The sequence below is a fragment of the Ascaphus truei genome, chromosome 2 (genome assembly GCF_040206685.1).
Source record: "Ascaphus truei isolate aAscTru1 chromosome 2, aAscTru1.hap1, whole genome shotgun sequence".
Classification (NCBI taxonomy): Eukaryota; Metazoa; Chordata; class Amphibia; order Anura; family Ascaphidae; genus Ascaphus; species Ascaphus truei.
The window spans coordinates 253,119,612-253,142,475 of record NC_134484.1 but is presented as its reverse complement, the minus strand read 5'-3'; the positions used below and the strand labels follow the sequence as shown (position 1 = coordinate 253,142,475).

The following is a 22,864-nucleotide window of genomic DNA, read 5'->3' as shown; positions in this document are numbered from 1 at the left end:
CAAGATGTAAGCAGATTTGTATTTATTTATTTTTTCATCATCCTCATGCAATGTTTGCAAGTATGTTAGGAGCACGTAACTTTAAGCAAACCAATTGTGGAACATATACAGTACTGCAGAATTGTAGTATTATCGACTTTATATTAATACTAAAGGGTGTGACATATTGGACCAGCGTGTAAATTCTTCATAGAGGTTTGAAAATATGTGTTTGTTTCGTTCCTTATATTCAATGCTGGTTAGTTAAGCACTGAAAATACCATAAGATCCCTGTTGTGTGAAAATACAGATTCCGATATTGATTCCTGAGGCAGTTTACAATACCAAACTTCAGTCCTTTGCAGTACTAAGATGATTAGGTTCTAGATGGAGTAGTCTTTTGGTTAGCTGTTTCTCATCTGCTCTGAGGTAATATTCATCAAGCAAGGTGTGATAAAGCTTTTTCTAACTACAAACTAAACCTTTTCATATCTTGTTAGTCTAAGGAAACATCTGTTATAGCAAAGCATCTATTCATTATTGAAGAAAAGAAACACAGCGCACGACTCTCATAGGGTTAATAAGTAATTATAATGCGATTATAAAAGTGATAGAAATGTACGTACAAAATAGTCAGTCAAATATGTAGGGCATGTTTAGGGTATACGTTACCACTCGTGGATGCAGTAAGGAGTCCCCACGAAGCAAGTCACCTGCATCCACGAGTGGTAACATATACACTAAACATGCCCTCACTTATTTTTCACTCATTCAGTGCGCCGTTTATGTTTTGTTTATTCATTATTGAAGATTGTTTATTTGCTGTCCGTGTACTGGACCTAGACTTATCTCACTCTAGTGTACTTCCCACTAATACCAAGCAAAGAGGTTTCATTTTGCACTTTGTGAATCCCTCTCAGTATTTTCACACAACATGCAAAATTAACCCCTCAAATGGGATCTTCAGTGAAGCTGAAATTTGAACCCCAAAAATCTATCTACATTGTTCTACACAAGTCTGCCAGACAACAAAGTAGACTTGTTTAGCATGTGTGTGTTGTATTATTTTATCCTGAACAGCGTTCTCACATCACTTGATGACCCATTTTATATTTAACAGTGGATCAAATCTTTAAAAAAATAAGTGTTCTCAACTTACCTGGCAACATTTTTTCTTTTGCATTGCTGTGTATGCTTTACTCTCAGTGCTCATCTTTAAAAAGGTTGTTCTATTAGATAAAGGACATACCTGTTTACTATTAGAGTAGATATTTCCCACAGAATGTCGCATTCAATATATTTTACACACAATTTTATTTTTATTTTCAAATGGCCTACCATGTATCTTAGACATAATCTACAGTTTTGTCTCACCTGTTTATTTATTTTTTTCATTTACCACGAAAATGATAAACATGTGTTTTAATACTTTGTCCCCTCAACCTGACATAAGTGGGAGGAGGAAAGTAATTGTAGCCTACAAGTGACAATTGTCCCACCATTGGCAGGTTGCTATTTTACGGGGGGGGGGTGTGGGGGGGGGGGTGGGGGTGTGGGGGGGGGGTGTGGGGGGGGGGGGGGGGGGGTGTGGGGGGGGGGGGGGGTGTGTGTGGGTGTGGGGTGTGTGTGTGTGTGTATAATTATTTATTTTTCTCGCAGATAGCTTTTGATGTTGAGCAACGCTCAATCCACATATCAGTGACGGTGCAATTGGCAGTAATAATAGACACTATAATACGGCCATCTAACCTCCACTGTTGGGAGAAGAAAAAATGCCACTTGTAAAGAATCAACTCTTTTCATGTTTTCATTAAGATATCAGAGATAAAACATGCAATGTGCCAGGTAATCAGCGCTCCTCCATATCTAGCAAAGATAACAATAACAAGCAGTGCATCCTTCCGCGGTAATATATACCGAACACAACATGCACAGTATATGGCACCTTAAGCTGGGCGTATGTTACATCACGTAGTCAACAAGAGATACATTGGCCCGGTAGATTAAAACATGAACTACGTGTGTGTATATAGCGCGGTATACTCCTGTCCTGATTACCTGCAGCGGCGCGATGAACTGCTTGCTGATCTATATAAATGATACACACACACGGCCTTCGCCTTCGCCCGTGACGTAATCTTTCAGCGCCGTCACGGAAGTGCTCAAATACATAAAGGGGTCAAACCGTCAGATGTGAACAAGCGGGCCCAAGCAGCCGACGGAAGACACTGGGCAGCTACCGGGGGCGTGGCCAATAAGTCCAGGGCGGCCATCTTTCACTCGGGAAGACGTTTGCCGCCCATATCCTTGCATGTATTCCTCATTAATGTTGCCCTAGAAATGAAGTGTGACATGGCACCAACAAACTCCCGCCAAAGAGAAAGTAACATAGATTGCAGTACACACTAATTGCTTGATAAACCCATAAAATATGCATTTTAAAGTATGTTTCATATGTTGGAAACAGCTGAAATAAAAATTAAAAAAACATACTATTGTACAGCAAAATAAGTTGACCTTTCTATTTCTTTATACCAAATACAATGTTTAGTTGTTCAAATGATCGTGATTCTCCCCCCCCCCTCCCCCCGCCCATCCCATTTTTTAAAATATATATTCGACAACCAATTTGGAGGGGATATTTTGTTATTAAATCAGGCACTACATTTATAGTCACTTCAACCAGTGTCAGTGAGATTTAGAAGGTGTTGGACAGGACAAGATCTTGTTAATGGGTAAGTGTGACGGTGAGGGGGTTAACCAGGCTCACTAATAAAGGTTCAGCCCACTTGGTTACCCCTGATCTGTGTGTTGAGGTCCTAGAGTGTTAGCTCTTGGACCCAGATATCCTAAATGCATTACTGTGACTGTGGGCAAATTATGCGACATTAAAGATTTGTGTTTGTTTTGCCTTTACTCTGATGCTGGGACCGGGAGATTTCTAGACTGTAAGTTTCAGGGTGGGTTTGTTGGAGAAAGTCTTTACAGAATGTGGCTATGTATCGGGGTTCCGGAGTTATGGGATACCCCGGGAATTGGATCCGGGAATCTAGTGAGATTCTCGGATACAGCCAAGCACATTGCTCCAGGCAAACTCTGACTCTGAAAGCGCTATTACGACTCGCTGCCAGGATTCCTGCTGCAGTATCTTCCAGACAAGGTAAACAGGCATGAAGGGGTTAATGTATACATGCAGCTATACTAAGAGTCCCTAGTATAAGGAGGGGTACCCCAGATACATGCCCAGGTACCATGGACCTGGTATAGGGCTTCAGGGGGTGCTCCAACTAAGTGATAAAGCTGAGAGTGATTTAATGTGTGTAAGTTATTTCTTAGGCCTCGGGCATGGTCAGCGCTGGTACTTACCAGTGAGCCCCTACAGCCGCAATGAGCGGCTTTAGTAGGGGCTCACCTACGCTTCCGCAAGCGCGCGGAAGCGTAGGTCTTTAGGAAATTTTAAAATCAAGCGCTTACCGGAGCACAGGGCCGGTCACTTGAGCGGTTCGCCCAATGAGGGCGAACCAGCTCCGTGACGTCACTGGCCCGCCCGCCGACATGCCCCCGGACGGCACGCTGCCTAAGGCCAAGGGAAAGCACCCGCTTTCCCTGAGCCTCAGCGCCCGCCCGCCAGAACCTTGGCCGAGGCCTTAGGCTGACCCATGCAGAGGCTAATTTTACCGTAATATACCTGGTCACTGGTATTAATTCACACCTCTGTGACACTTATATATATATATATATATATGTTGTGGTTATTTTGGGGGTTCAATATGAGCTTGTAGGTGTCCTGTATGTTTTACAATTCTTGTTCAGCTGGTCTTAGCTGATTGGAGGGTGGCAACCTCCTACCTAATTGAAGCTCACCCCCTCCTACATTTAAATGGTTAAAAGCTCACTCCATAGCATCTCCCACTCAGGGGAACTTGCTTGCTTGCAGTATGATTGTGACAAATCTAATAGAGTGCTTTTCCTGGTAATGTACAGGTTAATAAAAGCTTCAATCAGACTTAGAACTATGCAACTAATTTTGACAGATTTATTATAAATCATTCTTCCTGGTAATGCACAGGTTATTAAGAATTTATATTAGTGTTAGGGACCCTTGAGATGTGGTCTGCCGTGTAGTGGCTCAGGGGCTTACAACACTTTGGCCAAAATGTTAAACTAAAAGACCATTTTATTTAATAGATATCTATACATATATATTTAGGCACTGTACCGTGTATAAGTTTCACTGGATGTGCACTGAGCTCTGTCTGTGTTTCATGTTCTGTCTCTGGTTTTAACTAAAGATCCTGCACACACCCGGACTGGCTAAGCTATTGTAATAGCACCTCCCTCCCTCTCCCCCCCCTCCACAAAGCCTAACAAATAAAGGCAAATTCAACTTCTTATCGACACCTCCCCCAGAGCCATGCATTATGTTTCAGGCTTTGATGAACTGTGAAGGGTCTGGAGGTAGTCTGGGGGGGAAAAAAATCCCTTTTTTCACTCTCTCTCTTGACATGGGCTTATCGAAGGACTGATTTTTAATAAACCATTATGTGAAGCATGTTTATAATACTTTATTGCCATTCTTACAATCCCTTGCTTTTTAATTGTACTGTACTGTATACAGCACTGTATGAGGTGCTGTAATTTTTATTTGGGGGTGGTGGGGTTCAAATGCTTCTTTTGAATTTAAAGGAACAATTTTATTTGTACAGGATAATAAAGTTAAAAGGAATACAAACTCGTAACGTTAATATTAAAATTACAGTATACACATTTGAAGTACTGTACGGCAATAAGAGACAGGTTTACTGTAATTGCAATTACATTTTTCAGACAACTCGCAATCGCCCACTTGAGTTTGACGGTATTGCAGACAACACTAAAATGCAATTTTCTGCACTTGATAAAAACACGAGTCAACACACGTCTTAAGGCGGTACGGTTGGAAGAAATCACGCGCCATAACATGGGTATTCCGAGGTATACAACACGTGAAGTGTTCGAATAACAGCCGCTGCATCTGTAGGTCACTGGTTGGCAACACTTGAATGGGATTGCCTGTCACTCATGTGTAGTCAGTCTCCGTCTATCAATCACTCTTCAGACATCATAGGGCCCCTCACCTTTCTATCCAGTTACCCAAGGTGCCTGTAAATGCATTGCAAATTAACGTGCAAAGTAACGTATTTCAAACCACTGGGGCAGCGAATAGGTTTGAGTGTATGGGTTATCAAAATGCGGAAGTCCTAGTCCCCGTGTGCCTTTTCACCTTTCTTTGTTTCTCTTAGGCCGCGCTTATAGTCCTGGCGACGGAGCGTCGAGTCAGTCAAAACAAGTTTATTTAATCTATCGCATGCACCTATAGTAGGCGCGAACAAAATCCGTTAAGTCAAAGGAAATGTATTTTTTCGGCGACCGCCGTGTGACGTCAGCAGGCCCATGAGCGGTTCAGCCAATGAGGGCGAACCGCTCATGGCCACGCCCCCCGGTCACCATCTCCTACACTATAGGCAAAAAATGCTGCGGCGACAGATGACGTCACAACGTCGCTAGGACTATAAAGTGCGGCCTTACATGGAGTACTTCCCCCCCCACCCCCTGTGCTTGCAACATATAATATATAATCTTGAATTCTCAGTGCTCTTCCTGCCTCCTAAATCATGTCCACAACCCTGGACTGCTTACTCCTTTCTGAGAATGATTCGTTATGAAGATTCCATCAGGAAATACATCCAGAACAGGTCTGGGCAGTTGGAATAAGAATAGACTTCACTGCAACCATTGTGATGCGGTGATTAACATGTTCAAATCGCAGCCCCTTTTCATTGGTTTGGGAGCCTGCAGGTCTTTGTAAAAGTAGAATGAAGGCCCACGTGCATGATGTCTTTATTTGGGGAATCTGTTTAAAACCTGCCATACCAGGTAGCTGTAGAAAAGTGCTCGTTAGGTTGACAATATATGAAAGTAGAAATAACACAAATCACAGAGAATAGCATAGGGTTTATTAAATGGCTAAGAACTTGATGTAAAGGCAAACCATACACAAACAATGGAATATTTTTAATTTCCAAACAATAACATGGGTGAGATGCCTGTTTCTCCTCAACAGACCTTCACCACACTTCTAAACAGAACATTAAAACTCCAGTCGCCTCGTGTTACGACAAATGTATACCTTTTGTTTAATTTCAAGTTTTTTTATATTCATTGGGGGTGGATAGGAGAAATGAAAATGTTACTGTAATAATGCAAATGTTTTCATAAAAATAAGTAGTATAAATTGACAACTAAAACATTAACAGCTAAATAACACTTCCTTTGATAATACAATCCCCAATATAGTCACTGTACAGGAATCTATGAAGCTATTCACACACTGACAAAATCCAGGATCTTTGCTGCATGCTCGTTTGACTACCACCTTCACTTTCGTCAACAGCAGGATATGAGTTTCTGCAAAGGAGTAGGAAAAATAGTTAATTTGCAAAACATTTCACCATCTTTAACAGAAGTAATTTTTCTACATCAAGCAGATGTTTTCAACCACTTATATTGGTCATGAATTATTGTGGGGGGACATCCAGGGCTATGCAGCAACCAAGAAGGTGAGAAGTCTCCAGGATAACAGCGCTTATCCCCCTACCTGACACCGGCTCTGTGTCAGTGCATGCGGCTGGGTGTGTGTGATTGACACCGTCACTCCCTCACAGAGACTCCTTCCCCAGTATGCATCGAGAGCAGGGGCTGGAGCTCTCCAACTAGCACCATCCCCAGCCTTTGTGCGCCTCTGCCGACTCATGCTGCCGACATGGTCAACGCTTAGGCGCTGACGCTCGGCAGTGAGCCCCTGCAATGAGAGCGGCTTTAGCAGGGGCTCGAACATGCTTCCGCAGGCGTGCTGACTTTCACCCGACAGTCGGATTTTAGTTTGAGCGCTGAGTCCGCTCACGTGACTCCAAAGCAGCCAATGAGGAAAAGGTGAGTGGAGCAGGGGGAGAGATGTGGACGGGGGAGAGACTGCCTGGCAGTGGGGTGAGTTGTTGCTCGCGGGGTGAGTTGTTGCGGCAGGGGGGTGGGGAGGAGGGTCCCAAGGGGACCGGGGAGAGACTGGCTGCCAGCGAGGTGGGAGATTTGATGCTCCGGGGGGCCGATGCCCCGCCTCGGAAGCGCGCTCACTGCCTCGCCGGCCAGGCCAGGCAAAAGCTCCTGCTTGCGCTGGCCAGCCACAGCGTGAGCACGCTTCAGCACGAGAGGCAGGAGTATGGACACTGTCTCATGCTCTCCACCCCCTTTCCCCCACACAACTCACTAAGCAGCAGTGACTGACCCTTCAATCACAGTCGCGCGGGTCACAACAGTGATTGACAGATCAGACATCACTGCGCACAGCACAGGAGCCAGGGGAGGGGGGAATTTTAGACGCATGATTTTTTTTCATTTGAGAGGGGGAGGAGGGGAGAGAGCAGGCCATGGGTGAAAGATGGCTGGGGGGAGAGCGAGAGTGGGGGAGGGGAAAGTAGAGAAACAGAGTGGGGAGTGGGGGACACGACAGAGAGCGGGGGGGACACGACACGAGAGCGGGGGGACGACGACGACACGAGAGCGGGGACGACGACGACGACACGAGAGCGGGGGGGACGACGACGACACGAGAGCGGGGGGGGGGACGACGACACGAGAGCGGGAGGGACGACGACGACACGAGAGCGGGGGGGACGACGACGACACGAGAGCGGGGGGGACGACGACGACACGAGAGCGGGGGGGACGGACGACACGAGAGCTGGGGGACGGGAAAGAGAGCGGGGGGGACGGGAAAGAGAGCGGGGGGGATGGGAAAGAGAGCGAGGGGGGTAAAAGAGCGCGAGGGGGGTAAAAGAGAGCGGGAAGGGGGTAAAAGAGAGCGGAAGGGGGTAAAAGAGAGCGGGAGGGGGGAAAAAGAGAGCGGGAGGGGGGAAAAAGAGAGCGGGAGGGGGGAAAAAGAGAGCGGGAGGGGGGAAAAAGAGAGCGGGAGGGGGGAAAAAGAGAGCGGGAGGGGGGAAAAAGAGAGCGGGAGGGGGAAAAAGAGAGCGGGAGGGGGAAAAAGAGAGCGGATGGGGGGAAAGAGAGCGGGAGGGGGGAAAGAGAGCGGGAGGGGGGAAAGAGAGCGGGAGGGGGGAAAGAGAGCGGGAGGGGGGAAAGAGAGCGGGAGGGGGGAAAGAGAGCGGGAGGGGGGAAAGAGAGCGGGAGGGGGGGAAAGAGAGCGGGAGGGGGGGAAAGAGAGCGGGAGGGGGGAAAGAGAGCTGGGGGAGAACTTGGGGGTGGGAGAAGAGCTTGGGGGGGAGAGCTTGGGGTGGGGGAGAAGAGCTTGGGGTGGGGGAGAAGAGCTTGGGGTGGGGGAGAAGAGCTTGGGGTGGGGGAGAAGAGCTTGGGGGGGGAGAAGAGCTTGGGGAGGGGAGAAGAGCTTGGGGGGGGGAGAAGAGCTTGGGGGGGGGGAGAAGAGCTTGGGGGGGGGGAGAAGAGCTTGGGGGGGGAGAGAAGAGCTTGGGGGGGGGGGGGGAGAAGAGCTTGGGGGGGGGAGAAGAGCTTGGGGGGGGGGAGAAGAGCTTGGGGGGGGGGGAGAAGAGCTTGGGGGGGGGAGAAGAGCTTGGGGGGGGAGAGAAGAGCTTGGGGGGGGGGAGAAGAGCTTGGGGGGGGGAGAAGATCTTGGGGGGGGGAGAAGAGCTTGGGGGGGGGGGAGAAGAGCTTGGGGGGGGGGAGAAGAGCTTGGGGGGGGGGAGAAGAGCTTGGGGGGGGGAGAAGAGCTTGGGGGGGAGAAGAGCTTGGGGGGGAGAAGAGCTTGGGGGGGGAGAAGAGCTTGGGGGGGAGAAGAGCTTGGGGGGGGGGGAGAAGAGCTTGGGGGGGGGAGAAGAGCTTGGGGAGGGGGGGAAGAGCTTGGGGAGGGGGGGAAGAGCTTGGGGGGGGGGGAAGAGCTTGGGGGGGGGGGGGGAAGAGCTTGGGTTCAACCTATGCAAAATGTAGACAGATACTTATCCTGTATGTGTTGGATCAACATTCCAGTCCCCGCATGGGCCTTTGTCAAGATATCTTGACAAAAGTCCACACTGGGACCAAAATGTTGATCCAACTTTACAAATAAAGTATTCGATATTACAAGTCCATGTGAGCGCCATCAACTTCATATTTCTCCTGCACCAGTTATTGTCTTGTTTGATTTCCACATGTGGCAGGAGAACATGTGGGTAATGTTACTGCTCTTATTTACTTAACTACACAAAAAAGAATTAAACTATTGCACGTCTAAACTTACCTCATTTTGATTGGTGAGTTTCTTTATACTCGCTAAGGATAGCGGACACAGTAAATAAATCCTTTCCTCGAATTCTTTTTAGGATGTCTGAAGATAGGCCTTCCAGATTTAGTGACTCGCTTGGTTCTGTAGAGCGACGGTACGAGCCCCTATCTGAACCAGAGCGATGTGGAACAACGCAATCCGTGTCCATTCGAGGACGCTTGGCATAACGCGAATTATTTCTACCAGGCCCCCTGTCATTCTCATGTGAGCTGGAATAATAAGCCGGATCTTCAGAATATTTTGCAGATGGGGAGTAATTGTCGGATTCTCTTGAGCGATTTAACTCATTGTCATGTCTTGGCTCTCGTCTCCATTCAGACTGATGTGCAGATGATGTTTGGAGACTACCTGGAGAACACCTCATGCTTGAAGAGTCATTAGGCATCCTATACTGATCGAAGATTTCACGCTCTGGAACATCTGTCCCACTATAACTTGCTGGCCCCTGCCACTGTTTCACATTTTTAGCCTCATGAGACATATCAGAAGCACCAGGAGACAGACACACTCTTGTATAAGGGACACTAGATTGTTCTTCTACATAGCCACCATGATATGAAGACGGATCGTCAGCTGGTGTGGTCGCAAAAGGCTCACAATAAGATGGATCTGGTGGATTTTCCCATTCAGAATTACTGGGGTACATGTCCGATGCAGGTGGGATATCCTGATATTGATTCTGTGGCATTTCATTTGTTTGGTAGGTCATACCGGCAGCAGCATTGTCACGTGGAGCACCATAAGATTCTTGGTAGCTCATCGGGTCAAGAGGGGTGTTATATTGAGAACTGTAAGGGCCTTCCTTTTGCCCTTCATATCCAAAATCTCCACGGTTTTGTGATGTATTAGAATAATCCTGCACAGCTTGCATATTCGGTTGATATAGTTCAGGGTAACGATTTTCTGTGTTCTGTAAGTTCTGGGCCATTGGCATCATTGCATTTTGGTTCAACTGGACATTTTCTGTACTTGAAGTGTTTTGAACCGAAGAGCCCACCGGCATCATTGATTTCTGGTTGAGCGGGACATTTTCAAAGCTCACAGAATTTTCACCCATGGAGGCCATTTGCATCATCAGTTTCTGGTTCAACATAACGTTCTCGGGGTTTGATGAATTCTGAGAGGTCATTAGCATCATCAGTTTCTGATTCAAAGAAACATTTTCTGTGCTAGGAGTATTTTGGGGTTGAGAATCCTTTAGCGTCATCAATTTCTGGCTCAACTGCACATATTCTGTGCTCGGGGTTTTATCTAGCAACAAAGCCTTTAGCATCATCAGTTTTGGGTCTAGCAGAACATTTTCTGTGCTTGGGCTGTTTTGGGGCAGACTGGCCAGTAATGCCTTTAATTTCTTATAAAACTGAATGTCTTCTGCGTTCACATCAGTTTGGGGTAAGGAGTCAGACTGCGGCATAGAATTCTGGTATGATGGAGGACACTCTCTTTTCTGAGTATTTTGAGGCAAAGAGGAGGCTTCTTGCATCTTTGAGCTTGGGTTCAAATAACTATTTTCTGTTTTACGGGTGTCCTGGGAAAAGGTATTTTGCACCGCATAATTTTGGGTTGACTGAACTTGTGGTCTGTTCTGGGTGCTCTGATTAACAACATAAGCTTTTGGCTGAGCATTTTCTGCGCCATGAGTATTTTGGGGAAAAGAAGCACCTTGCATGCCTGAATTCCAGTTCAGCTGGACATTTTCTGAAAAATATGTTGACATTTAGAAGCATTCAGTAAGTAAGTGCTGCATAATTGTTTCTTGATATAAAATTGAAAGGAAAGTTAGATTCGTAAAATTTTACTGCAATTTTATGCAAAATATATAATATACAGTAGTTGAATTTTATTTATTTTTTAAATAAAGTCTACTTTACTTTATAACTTTTGGTTTTCGATAAGTAGGTTATGGTTCGTAATAAAGACGTTCTTAGTACATTTAATTACCGAAATTACAAAGTATTCTTCACTTGTGCCATTTGTTAAATGCAAAGCAGAAGCAAACACTTCAAGGTCAGATGTCCCTACCTTCTATAACCGAAGAAAGGTCATAACTCTTTTGAAACACTGTACTGCACTTGACAAATGGTACAACTAAAGAACGTATAGATGTCTGCTGCATTCTGTATCCAGTGTATGAATGTTTTCTGCCCAAACTGATGTCTCTCGGTGGCTTTTAGTTGCTCAGCATGTAACACTACTGCTTTAGCTACAAGTCAAAAACAAGGACGAATCTTGCCTCTATTTTTTGCTAGTCAGAAGGTCTAGCACAATTAAGCTCTCGGAGCCAAGCTCCACATATTACGCTATGGAAAAGTTAGGGTCTACTGGGCAATACGGCTTTAAAGCGCATCGGAAGTGAGCCAATAAAGGATGTTTACCGAGCTCAAGAAATGCCAGTGCTCTAAAAACCCTAATGCAATGCCGACTGACAACTTGGCGTTACCAAGTTTGTAGTTTAATGAAAGCGAGGCTAAAGTGTTCAAGACCGTCCTTATTTCAGCATGCTTATATGTATTGCATATCCGTTAAAAAAATATATATTATTTACAAGTGCACGGTAGCATTGTTTTTCCCAGATTTTGTTTTTAATATAAACTACCTTTAGCTCCTCTGCTGAATTGCTGTGCACTCCCAGGCACAGTATTTGACTGCAAAAGTTGCTGACTGGAACCTTGCATTATTGCTAGAGCCACATCCTTAGCTTTGGCAACTTGAACGGGAAAGAGCTGAAATATTAAAACAAACATTTTACTACCATGGCAGAGCCCATCACAACCATATCAAAAAACAAAACATATGATTTCCTGTGATTTTTTTTTTTTATCCTGGCAAGATTTTATTTGATCTGTTAAAGCCGCAACCCCCATATTTGTTTTTGGCAATTGCATCATCTGAACCTTGTGGATTATCCAGATGTGACGTACACCAATTATAGCTTCAGAAGTACCGCCACTTATTGAGATAGTCACCATTTTATCTTGCCCTCCCCCTCTCTATGGAAACCAATACAGGTTAGCCTTAGGTCACGCTTATAGTGCCGGCGACGCGACTGATGATGTCACCCTTCACCGTCGCCAAAGTTGAATTTCAATTTAAGGCGACGTCGCTGGCTACAAGGCCAGTGACGTCAGAAAAGGGGGAGGGCAGAGGGACAGAGACTACCGGATATCTGGTAGCACTGTCGCTCCGTCGCCGTCACGTGCACTATAAGCGCCGACGACAATGCATTTGTTTAGACGCGACGGTTGCGTCGCCGGCACTATAAGCGCAGCCTTAATTGAAGCCAAAAGAGCCATGATGCTACTATAACAAAGTTGAAGCTTTCTATTTGGTAAGCAAAAAGTAAGGGGAGGTGCGGAGGCGAAGGCAGCTGCTTTCAAATGCACCCTTATAATTACAGATCGCAACCAAAACATAATATGAATGTGTCAAGTCACTGTGTGACTAGGAGCTGCTGCTGTTAAAACCGTCTCAAGCTAATGATAGCAGAAGATTTGGCTTCCATATAACAACATCACAACAATCCACTTACGGCCTCTTGCTTTGCCTTTAAACTGTGCTGTTTGAGACCATCTGTCAGCTTCTTGGTGAGATTTGTAATAGTAACTGTTTCAGAGTCCGAATCAACATCAAATGTTTCCTGTAGAGTAAAGAACAAAATAGTTGCAAGTAGATCATCCCTTACTCCAGGGGTGCACAAACTTTTCCCCGTGCACACCCCTGCCTGCTCTCAACGCCTCCCCCCCCCCCCGCTCGGCGTCAAATGACGCGCGGGGGTCATACGATGTCACGTTGCCATGGTAACGTCATTTGACGCCGGGTTACCGTGACGACGAGTCGCTGGAAGGGAAAGTAAGTGTTATATAGAGGCCTCGCACGGTCCCCCGGCATTTAATTTAAATGCCTGGGGGGAGAGTGCGTGACCTCTATAAATGCTGCGGGGCCCCCCCCCCCATAAAATCTAGCGCCCCCCAGCCTTACTCCATACTCCATCTTAGTGCTTCTTCACTCCATATTGTAAGGCTCAAACTGGGGGGGTGGGGGCACTTACAGAGGCCCCGCGTTCTTCCCCAAAGCATTTAAATTAAATGCCGTGGGAGACCGTGTGAGGCCTCTGTAAGTTCCCTTACCTGGTTTTCCGACAGCTTCTGGCGATGCAGCGTCAAATGACATTGCATTGCCATGATGTCACAACGTCAGAAGACGCCGGTGACCAGGTAAGGTGGGGGGGGTCCGTACCCCTGTTGTAAGGTGCTGGATGCATTCATCAGCAGCTGCGCTCATACTTTATTGCAGGTCAACGTTACGTGTTCTTTTCACACCTTCGTAAGGACATATATGTCCTGGTTAGAGACAGATGTCCTGAGAAAGGTGTGAAAAAAACAACCAAACATTGACCCTGAATAAAAGTAAGAACTTTGTATTGATCTACTTTAGTCTGTAGAGTAAGGCTAAAGCCCCCCTGCACACGCCCGCATGGCCGCCTTGCTTGCTGGTGGCACGTGCAAGTCACTGCACCGCGATCTGCGGATAACTTTTTTCGGCGCGGGGAGGGGGGGGACGTGTCCAAAACGGGTCAGGGGGCGGGCCCATGACAGGGATGGCAGGCCAAAACACAAGCACAACAAAGCAGCTCACAGAACTCACACACAGACACACACACACAGACACACACACACAGACACACACACACACACACAACTGCTCTCCAGGCAGGCAAATTAACAGACCCTCCCTTTTTTTATTTTTAGTTATCTCCCTCTCTTTTCAGCCCGCCCCTTGGGTTTCTTGTAAAAACCGCCTCCCTCCCCCTCCCCCGTGCATCTGCTGCTGCTTCCCGTCTCTCTCTGTGTTTGGGGGTTGCTGACTTGCTCCCTCCCTGAGCCCCCCCCCACCGCCCCCTCCCGGAACTGCAGTATGCAGGGGCAGCCTGCGAAACGGGCACCAGAGAAGGGGGGGGGGGGGGGGGGGGGGGGGGGGAGAGGAGAGTGAGCTATGCACGGCTGCCATACACACTCACAGACGTCCCTCCCAAGCCACCTGCCTCCTGTAGCTCCTGACAGCTCCCCTCCTCATTGGCTCACTGCGACACCACGTGACGCGTCACCGCTGCAAAACACCAGAGCCTAGTAGTTCTGGCCGGCTGACACGTCACAGCACGTAGTGAGCCACGTCGGAAGGAGGCAGCGGGGACAACCAGACTGGAGGTAAGGGGCTGGTGGCCCGCGCGCCGCTGACCGCAGCAGGTCCTCAGCCTAAAGCACAGCTCTGTTGGAACAAATCTAAGTAGGATGCAAACAAAATACCATTTCCTTTAGTAAGTGACCCTTTTATTATATGGCAGAAACAAACATTCGGTTCAAACCACAAACAAACTATTTGGTGGTTCAGGCAAATGCTAAAAATACAAAGAAGCTCCCCTCCGCCCCATATATTTTAATAGTGGTAGAAGTTTATTCTTCCGCAGTTCATCAAGGAGATCAGTATACACCAGCTCAGTAGTGCTGAACTCCAGTCCTCGCCACCCTCCCCCAACAGGCCAGGTTTTCAGGATATTCCTGCTTCAGCACAGGTGGCTTAAGCGGTCAATACTTCAGCACAGGTGGCCCAATTGGAGGCTCGGTCTGACTGAGCCTTGATTGAACCACCTGTGCTGAAGCTGGGATATTCTGAAAATCTGACCTGTTGGGAGTTCGGGGGATGGGGGGGGCGGGGGGGGGGGCTTGAGGACTGAAGCTGAGCACCACTGCTCTAGCTTGCACTTGTTTGTTTGTTTTTTAAATGTAAGAAAACTAAAAAAGCGCTACCAAACTGCAAACGTAATATCATGAAACTCACAAGTGCAAGTGTGAAGAATATTATAAGATAATATCCAAGACTAGATGCAGCCAATACTTTACGGTCTTCAAAAATCATATATGAAGTGTATTGGCGCAAACTAGTCAGATATAAAACTGGTAATGACATACTTTAAGACAGGTGTGCGCAAACTTCTTCAGCAGCGCCCCCCTACCCGCAACCGCAGCGTTCACACCCCTGCCTCTCCAAAGAATCGGCGTCAAGTGGGTCATGGGACGTCACGTCACCCCGCGGCGTCATTTGATGCGTGTTGCCATGGTGACGCATCACGGCACACGACCTCGCAGCGGCATTTGACGCTGCATTGCCATGGCGACGCATCGCCGAAGACCCGGCAGAGAGCAGGTAAGGGAGTTTTCCCATTGTAGGTCCCAGACATTCTGTAGGTGAGGCCATCATTTTTATGTTGGGTGGCAATATTTATTTTAGTTTAAACCAAAAGTGGAAAATAAACATTGTGAACAATTTAACAGACATATAACTGCAATAATGGAAACAGTTTACATATATCTGAGAAAAGTGAATAAAGGCTAGTTCTGTGCACACGCACACGCAAAGCAAACACTGAATTATGAGTGTAAGTGCTCAGTTATCATTAACATTGAAATGTAAGCATGTTAGTTTCAACCTAAGGGGGATGGGGGGCGGTTAGTGCTGACAGATGTGATGCAAGGCATTTTAATAAGGCTCATTGTGAACCAGAGAGAAATGCAGGGAAGCATGAATATAGTTTTAGAACTTCTGGAACAGAAACAAGAACAACCATTATTAGCATGTTCCACAAATGATCTATGCAGAACAAGCTGTACGGTACATACCAAATATTCCAGGGCTCTCTTCGTTCTTGATTCACTCTGTTAGATGAAAAGAAAATAATTTATTCACTTAGGCCAAGGGTTTGCAACCTCTCAAGGAAGAAGAGCCATTTTATTAAAAATATCTTTCTACAAAATATTCAGAAAGCCGCAACACATGCATGAATATTACACACCCCACAAACACATACTGTACACAGTGTTGGAGTCAATGGCAAACTGGTGACTACGGAAGCCGTCAAGGTCCAAGAATCCACGTTCAAACAATACGTTTCACACTGGTACGTGCTTCGGCAGGTACGGACCTAACGAAGCACGTACCAGTGCGAAACGTGTTGTTCGACAAGCGTGGATTCTTGGACCTTGACGGCTTCCGTAGTCACCAGCTTGCCATTGACTCCAACACTGTACCCGGATGTGGCGCACAGCGGAGTTCATCACGAAAAGGGGACCGGAACAGCCACACCAATTGTTTTAACCCACAATGTGAGTGGTTTATTACGTTTGTTTTTTACTTAATAAATATGTTATTCTAATATTTATACTATTCTGAATACTTGTGTCATACACAGGAGACCCACACCTACCTAACTGCAAGAACGAGCAGAAGCGGGGGAATATTCAGAGGTCGTATACTCCAGGGAAAGCAACCGTTTGGGGCTTTGCCTCACACAGGGCCGTGTGAGTCGCTATTTTATATTCTATATTTTACTTATTATTACCACCACCACCCCGCTACCGGCATCACTACCACACGTGGAACACTGCGATCGCACAACCTTTGGGATAATAGTCAAGGAGTATTACGAAAGATACCTTTTGAAGCACTGACTTGCACTGGGCCGTGTAAGCCATTGATATCCCTATACTTCTCACCCCATCCTTTGGGCACCAAGTTGCATGCACCACACTGTTACTATTTTGGCAGCATCATTTATTGACACTTATTTCTCTTTCATGTCTTGAGCTCCCCTGCTTCTGCCATTAACCTAAGGATTGTGGGAGATTCTACACCGGGTTGAGCTGCGACATACTTCTCTGGCCAGTATTGTACATTATGTACTTTTTATCTTCCGGCTTGTTTATGTTTTCGTTGTGTTCATTTAAATCTCAAAACACAGACACTCCATTTTTGGGAAGCGCCCCGGTTTCTTCTCTTGCTTTCCATATACTGTACACACACTAATAGGTATATACTGTATAAGCATTAACATACGACAAAATATGTGGGTGAATAAAATGCATCTCACAATAATAAGTCCCTTTAGTTTTTGTCATTGTTTTTCTGTGCAAAACAGTGTCATTTACAAATACACAATAAATACACTAGCCTCGACAAAAAACACCTACACGACACCCCCCTCCCCCCCCCCCAAATACAAACACAGCTGGGGAGAAACCGGTTCCGGCGGCAACATGAGGCCCGGCTAGCGCCCCCTCTGCAGCCACCGCCAGGATAGTGCGGGAGAGAGGCAGCAGCTGGGGGTCAGCAACCTGAAGAGAGCCACAAGCAGGAGCGGAAAGAGCTGCGTGCGGCACGGAACCCGCAGGTTGCCAACCCGTGACTTAGGCTAAACAGGCTTTAATTTTTCATTGAACCAAAATGAAATATTATGCCCAGTATTATGATACTGAATATTCTTAAAACGCCGACTATTTCTTAGGAGAAAAAGAAAACTACAAGTACAAACTTGAAAGTCCCGGCCATGGTCATTTTGTGTGCTGCTGTCTCTTGTCCTTTTTCCCCACCTTACTTTCTCCATCATACCCTGCCCCGCTTTGCAGTCCCTGCCTTACTGTGTCTGCTACTCTGTGCACACTACACTCCCGCCTACTTATCTTATCCTCTCCTTGCGGTCTCTCCCTTTCCTCCTCCTACTGACGTTGCTGTCTCTCGTCCTCTCATTGCACTCCCTCCTGACAAATGTGCACACAGCCACCCATTCCCTTCTCCTCCTCATCCCTCGGTCTCCTCCTATCTTTGCTGTCTCGGTCTCCTCTTCCCTCCTTGCTTCTCTGTGCATACTACCACTCTCCTCTTCTACTCATCTCATCTGTCTCAGTTTCCTCCTCCTACTCACCTTGCTGTCTTTGATTCCCCATGTGCACACTACTCTCTGCTGTTTATCTCCACGCCCCTCCTTGCCGTCTCTCCTTCCCCCTCCATCATGTCCTGCTCCTCTGCACTCCTTGCCTCACTGTCTGCTCCTGTCTGTGCACACTACAATCCCTCCTCACCTACTAATCTATCTCCTCCTCTCCTTGCGGTCTCCACTGCCATTAAAACCCCTTCCCCCAGTGTTCCCTCTGAGTGAGAGGCTGCTGTCTATCACAGAGTGGGGGACATATGTATATCTTTAATTATATAGCGCAATGTACTCTGTGCTTTACAAAGACCATACAGTATAGGGAATTATAATAGAATAAGCACAGCATAGTCAGACAATAGGAATGGAAATCCCTGCCCGAAGTGCAGAGTCCAGTTCTTGTATTCTTCACCTCTAATTCGTACTCCAGATACTTCATATGTGACACTTATATATGTGTCAGGTCTGAGGAAGGGACTGCTTGTCCTGAAACGTTATTATTGTTAGCTCTGATGCATTAATACATTTGAAATCATTTGATTCCACTACAATTTGTGTGCCTCTTCCTTTCTACTATCTTTATATCTGACACTTAAGATGTTACACAGCCAATGTGCAGTCTCATTACACAGGGTGTGCAACCTCACTGCCTGTCCCTGGGTGAGCAACACGCAGTTCAGACCATCACAGAGGGATGTGAAGACATTCTTAGATAGATATAAATTGTATATCTATAACACTAATTGGCTCATAGGGAAAAATGGACCAAGCGCATTCATCAAGGGCAATAAACAATCAAGGTTTTCAAGATTTAGGCAACACAATTACCACATTAACCTGGTTGTAATTACTGTATCAATAAGGCAACGTTATTTGGTTTGTCTTTCCCTAAACACTTGTCTCTGTCGTTCCTAAGGACAGGATTTGGACCAGCCATATAGACAATAATAAAAAAGTATTTATTATTTCCACTACTTAATATTCTTTCATGCAGGTAAACACAGATCTAAAGATAAACTTGAGAAACAATCTTATGAAAAAGCATACAGGAAAAAAACGTACAGGAAAACTGGGCAACTAGTAAATTTATGCAAAAAGCGTTCACTTACGTTCCCTCCATTGTCCCACCTGAAAAGGGAAAAGAAAAAAACCCACCATATTAATATGGCCCATTTTCAAATGCAGTATGTAATAATGTAACATTATTTCTTGCAAATCCACATGTGCCACACATATGAATAGTGCAACTCAATCAAAGCATTTATTGGACCTGAACACAATATTTTGAGTGTATTCCTTTCGGCATGTTGTGTAGCTTCATCTCCATGCTAGATCTCAAAACTTATACAACAAGAAACAAAGAAATATATGTATATAAGTGTCAAAAAGAGTGCTACTGGGCGTGGCTAACTGTATATAACAAGAAACAAAGAAGTCCAGAGCAACATCCAATGTAACAAAAATACACCGTGACAGTCTATTATGTTCACCTCAACCCCTAAGGGGATGAGAGCACGTCCCCTCCCGGCCGGGAGGGAATCCGCTCCACTCCTCCCCAGACCAGACTCACAACTAGACTGACTATAATTTAGAACACTTCACAGAGGGGGAGGGCACAGGGTCTGCCCCATGATTGGCTGTACACAGACTCCGTTCACCTCCACCCCGTCACTCAGACAGGCAGCATGAGGGGAGGGGGGGGGTGGATGAGTATCACTCTTTTTGACACATGCATACATACATATATTTTGTGGTAATTTTGGGGGGGTTTCTGAGAGCTTGCTAGGTATCTGTGTGTTTGTTAACTTTGTCCAACTGGTCTCAGCTGTTTTGGAGGTCAGTGTCTTCTCCCTCCCAGAGTTTAAGCTCGCCCCTCCCAACTTTCCAAGTAAGCAGGTTTTCTTTTCATGCAGCTGGTTGTGACAGGTTCAATGCTAGGACCATTCTTCCTCTAATTATAGAAGTAAGAATTTTAATCAGTTAGTGTTAGGACCTGTGAATTGGTCATGTCTTGATGTGGCTCGCAGGCTTGTACGATTTGGCCAAAGGGTTAACTAAAATTACCCTTTTTCAAGAGATATATAGGTATTTCACGGTGTATTTTGTCACATTGGATGTTGCTCTGGACTTCTTTGTTTCTTGTTGTATACATTTAGCCACCCAGTAGCACTCCTTTTGCTGTATGTATGTATATATATACAGTGTTCGACAAACCTATACATTTGCTCGCCCCGGGCGAGTGGATTTAACCCCCGGGCGAGTAAATATTGGCCCAAGCAGCACACGTGTGTGTGTGTGTGTGTGTGTGTGTGTGTGTGTGTGTGTGTGTGTGTGTGTGTGTGTGTGTGTGTGTGTGTGTGTGTGCGCGCATATATATATATATATATATATATATATATATATATATATATATATATATATATATATATATGCAAATACAACTGTATGCTCATCTGCATGTCTTAGGCAGGTCTGCAACCCCGCCTTTCCCCATTATCACCCAGCATACAGCACTTCCACTGCAGCAAGGGATTCTGGGAAATGACATGCAAATGAGCACACAGTGTCACTTTTTGCCTCAAAAATCATTTTTAACATGGTTCCCTATAGGCTTAAGCTTGCTGCATGGTCACAGCTTTGAGCACAGCCAGGGTTAAGGTGCATACCCAGAAAACCACCCACAGACAGCTGTTTCGACCTTGATGGGTCTCATCAGTGTGGGTTGATTTTAACTGGGCATGCAAAGAGAGGCTATGGGATAGGCTATAGGGAACCATGTTAAAAATGGTTTTTGAGGCAAAAAGTGACACTGTGTGCTCATTTGCATGTCATTTCCCAGAATCCCTTGCTGCAGTGGAAGTGCTGTATGCTGGGTGATAATGGGGAAAGGTGGGGTTGCAGACCTGCCTGAGACATGCAGATGAGCATACAGTTGTATTTGCATATTTGCTTTCCTGTGGAGGGTTTTTGTCACTTTTTTTACTCACCATAACTTAACTCAGTATTATGGTTTATATATATATATATATATATATATATATATATATATATATATATATATATATATATATATATATATATATATATATATATGTATGTAATTTTGGGGTGTTTCTGAGAGCTTGCTGGGTATCTGTGTGTTTGTATGATCTGAAAACTTCACAGAATTGTATAGTGCTATACTACTGTGTTTTTTCTAGCATGGTTCCTTGGACATCTTGGGTTCTCCGGGGCATGTCTAAAGGGTTCCCTGCAATTTTAACATAATTTGTAAAGTGTACGAAATACAGAAGAATGTACAATGCATCTGATCTCAGACACGCTATTAGAGAGGGTTGGGGTTCCTTACAATGCATCTGATCTTAGATGCTCTATTAGAAAATGTTGGGGTTGCTTACAATGCATCTGATCTCAGACGCGATATTAGACAGGGTTGGAGTTCCTTACAATGCATCTGATCTCAGACACGCTATTAGAGAGGGTTGGGGTTCCTTACAATGCATCTGATCTTAGATGCTCTATTAGAAAATGTTGGGGTTGCTTACAATGCATCTGATCTCAGACGCGATATTAGACAGGGTTGGAGTTCCTTACAATGCATCTGATCTCAGACACGCTATTATAGAGGGTTGGGGTTCCTCAGAATTTCACAATACAATTATTGGGTTCCTTAACAAAACAAAACAGTTAAGAAACACTGCTATTCTATTATACATACAAATAGCATAAGACAGACTGAGCGTTGCTTGTGTTGTGGAGGTGAAATGCATACTTTGGATCTCACTGAAAATAGGCATGTATCTGCTGCCCAAACCAAGTGACAATACTGAAGACATTACAAAAGTAAAGGTCAGAAAATATAAGAAGTGTTTCCTTACCTGGTTTTTCTTTTTGATGCTGGGGAAGAAAAATAAATAAAAATAAATAAATATATATATAAACACAAACACAAACACAAACACAAACACACACACACACACACACACACACACACACACACACACACACACACACACACACACACACACACACACACACACACACACACACACACACACACACACGTAGTTTAACGGTATAAATAACATTTCATCACACTATGCTTTACTAAAAGTCTGGTATGCACTTTCTAAATGGGGAGACCAGGAACCTGAATCCAGAGAAGGGTGTGAGTAATGCTAGCTATCCAGATTATCAACAGAGGTAATAACAATGTGTGTGTCAGTCTATCATGTAGTAAAGTGAACATTTACAAAAACCCAGTTCACTACACAGCCTTTCGACAAATAGGAGCCGTTATCTCTTCAACACTCGGGGTGCCTATACATTGCAACTCACCCAGCAAAAACTGAAGGGATACTCTTAAGCATGCAGGAGTCCCCCTTCACGGCGAGATGTGTGGTAAATTCTGCTGTACTACATAACATGGCAAAACTCACCCGTTGTAGGCAACTGCAAGGTCAGCAATGACTCCATCTTGGTTGCAGAATGAATCTAAAAGAGAATAAATCAATAAATAACACGTGTGCACTTTTATGGGCCTCATATCACAACACGTACAGGTAGTCCTCGCTATTCAACGTTTCACTTGTCAAGGAGATGTCGTTTTGAAATATGAACTGTCCAGGTGGTTAAAATAGAGATCTCCCCAGAGCAGGCGCAAGGTTACCATGGGAACCTATGAAGCTAGAGAGTAAGAAGATTAAGTCATGATTTTTAACACTATAAACACTTATTTATTACAAAAAAAGGCATGCCATGCTCAGGGGGCAAGATAAGGAGTTGAACTCGTATATGCT

At 45.4% G+C, this 22,864-nt stretch overlaps 2 protein-coding genes across 7 annotated transcripts in view; both read right to left on the bottom strand.

The window, feature by feature from the left end:
• Window positions 1–2,187, bottom strand: part of LOC142487214 (uncharacterized) — a 65,332-nt gene extending 63,145 nt beyond the window's left edge. For 2 of the 3 annotated variants that reach the window (XM_075586058.1, XM_075586059.1), the window contains exons 1-2: window positions 2,038–2,187; window positions 1,139–1,208 (exon numbers count right to left, since the gene is read on the bottom strand). In XM_075586058.1, coding sequence (XP_075442173.1) covers window positions 1,139–1,192 — 54 coding nt within the window. In that variant the 5' untranslated portion in view covers window positions 1,193–1,208; window positions 2,038–2,187. The remainder of the gene's footprint in view (window positions 1–1,138; window positions 1,209–2,037) is intronic. The other variant, XM_075586060.1, reaches the window with a different exon arrangement.
• A 3,766-nt stretch (window positions 2,188–5,953) lies between these two features.
• The window catches only part of LOC142487213 (uncharacterized), a 35,469-nt gene continuing 18,558 nt past the window's right edge, over window positions 5,954–22,864 (bottom strand). For all 4 annotated transcript variants that reach the window (XM_075586055.1, XM_075586054.1, XM_075586056.1 and 1 more), the window contains 8 exons: window positions 22,505–22,559; window positions 21,944–21,962; window positions 19,175–19,193; window positions 15,982–16,017; window positions 12,837–12,944; window positions 11,904–12,030; window positions 9,263–11,005; window positions 5,954–6,426 (listed from right to left, as the gene is read on the bottom strand). In XM_075586055.1, the coding sequence (XP_075442170.1) occupies window positions 9,264–11,005; window positions 11,904–12,030; window positions 12,837–12,944; window positions 15,982–16,017; window positions 19,175–19,193; window positions 21,944–21,962; window positions 22,505–22,559 (2,106 nt within the window). In that variant the 3' untranslated portion in view covers window positions 5,954–6,426; window position 9,263. The remainder of the gene's footprint in view (window positions 6,427–9,262; window positions 11,006–11,903; window positions 12,031–12,836; window positions 12,945–15,981; window positions 16,018–19,174; window positions 19,194–21,943; window positions 21,963–22,504; window positions 22,560–22,864) is intronic.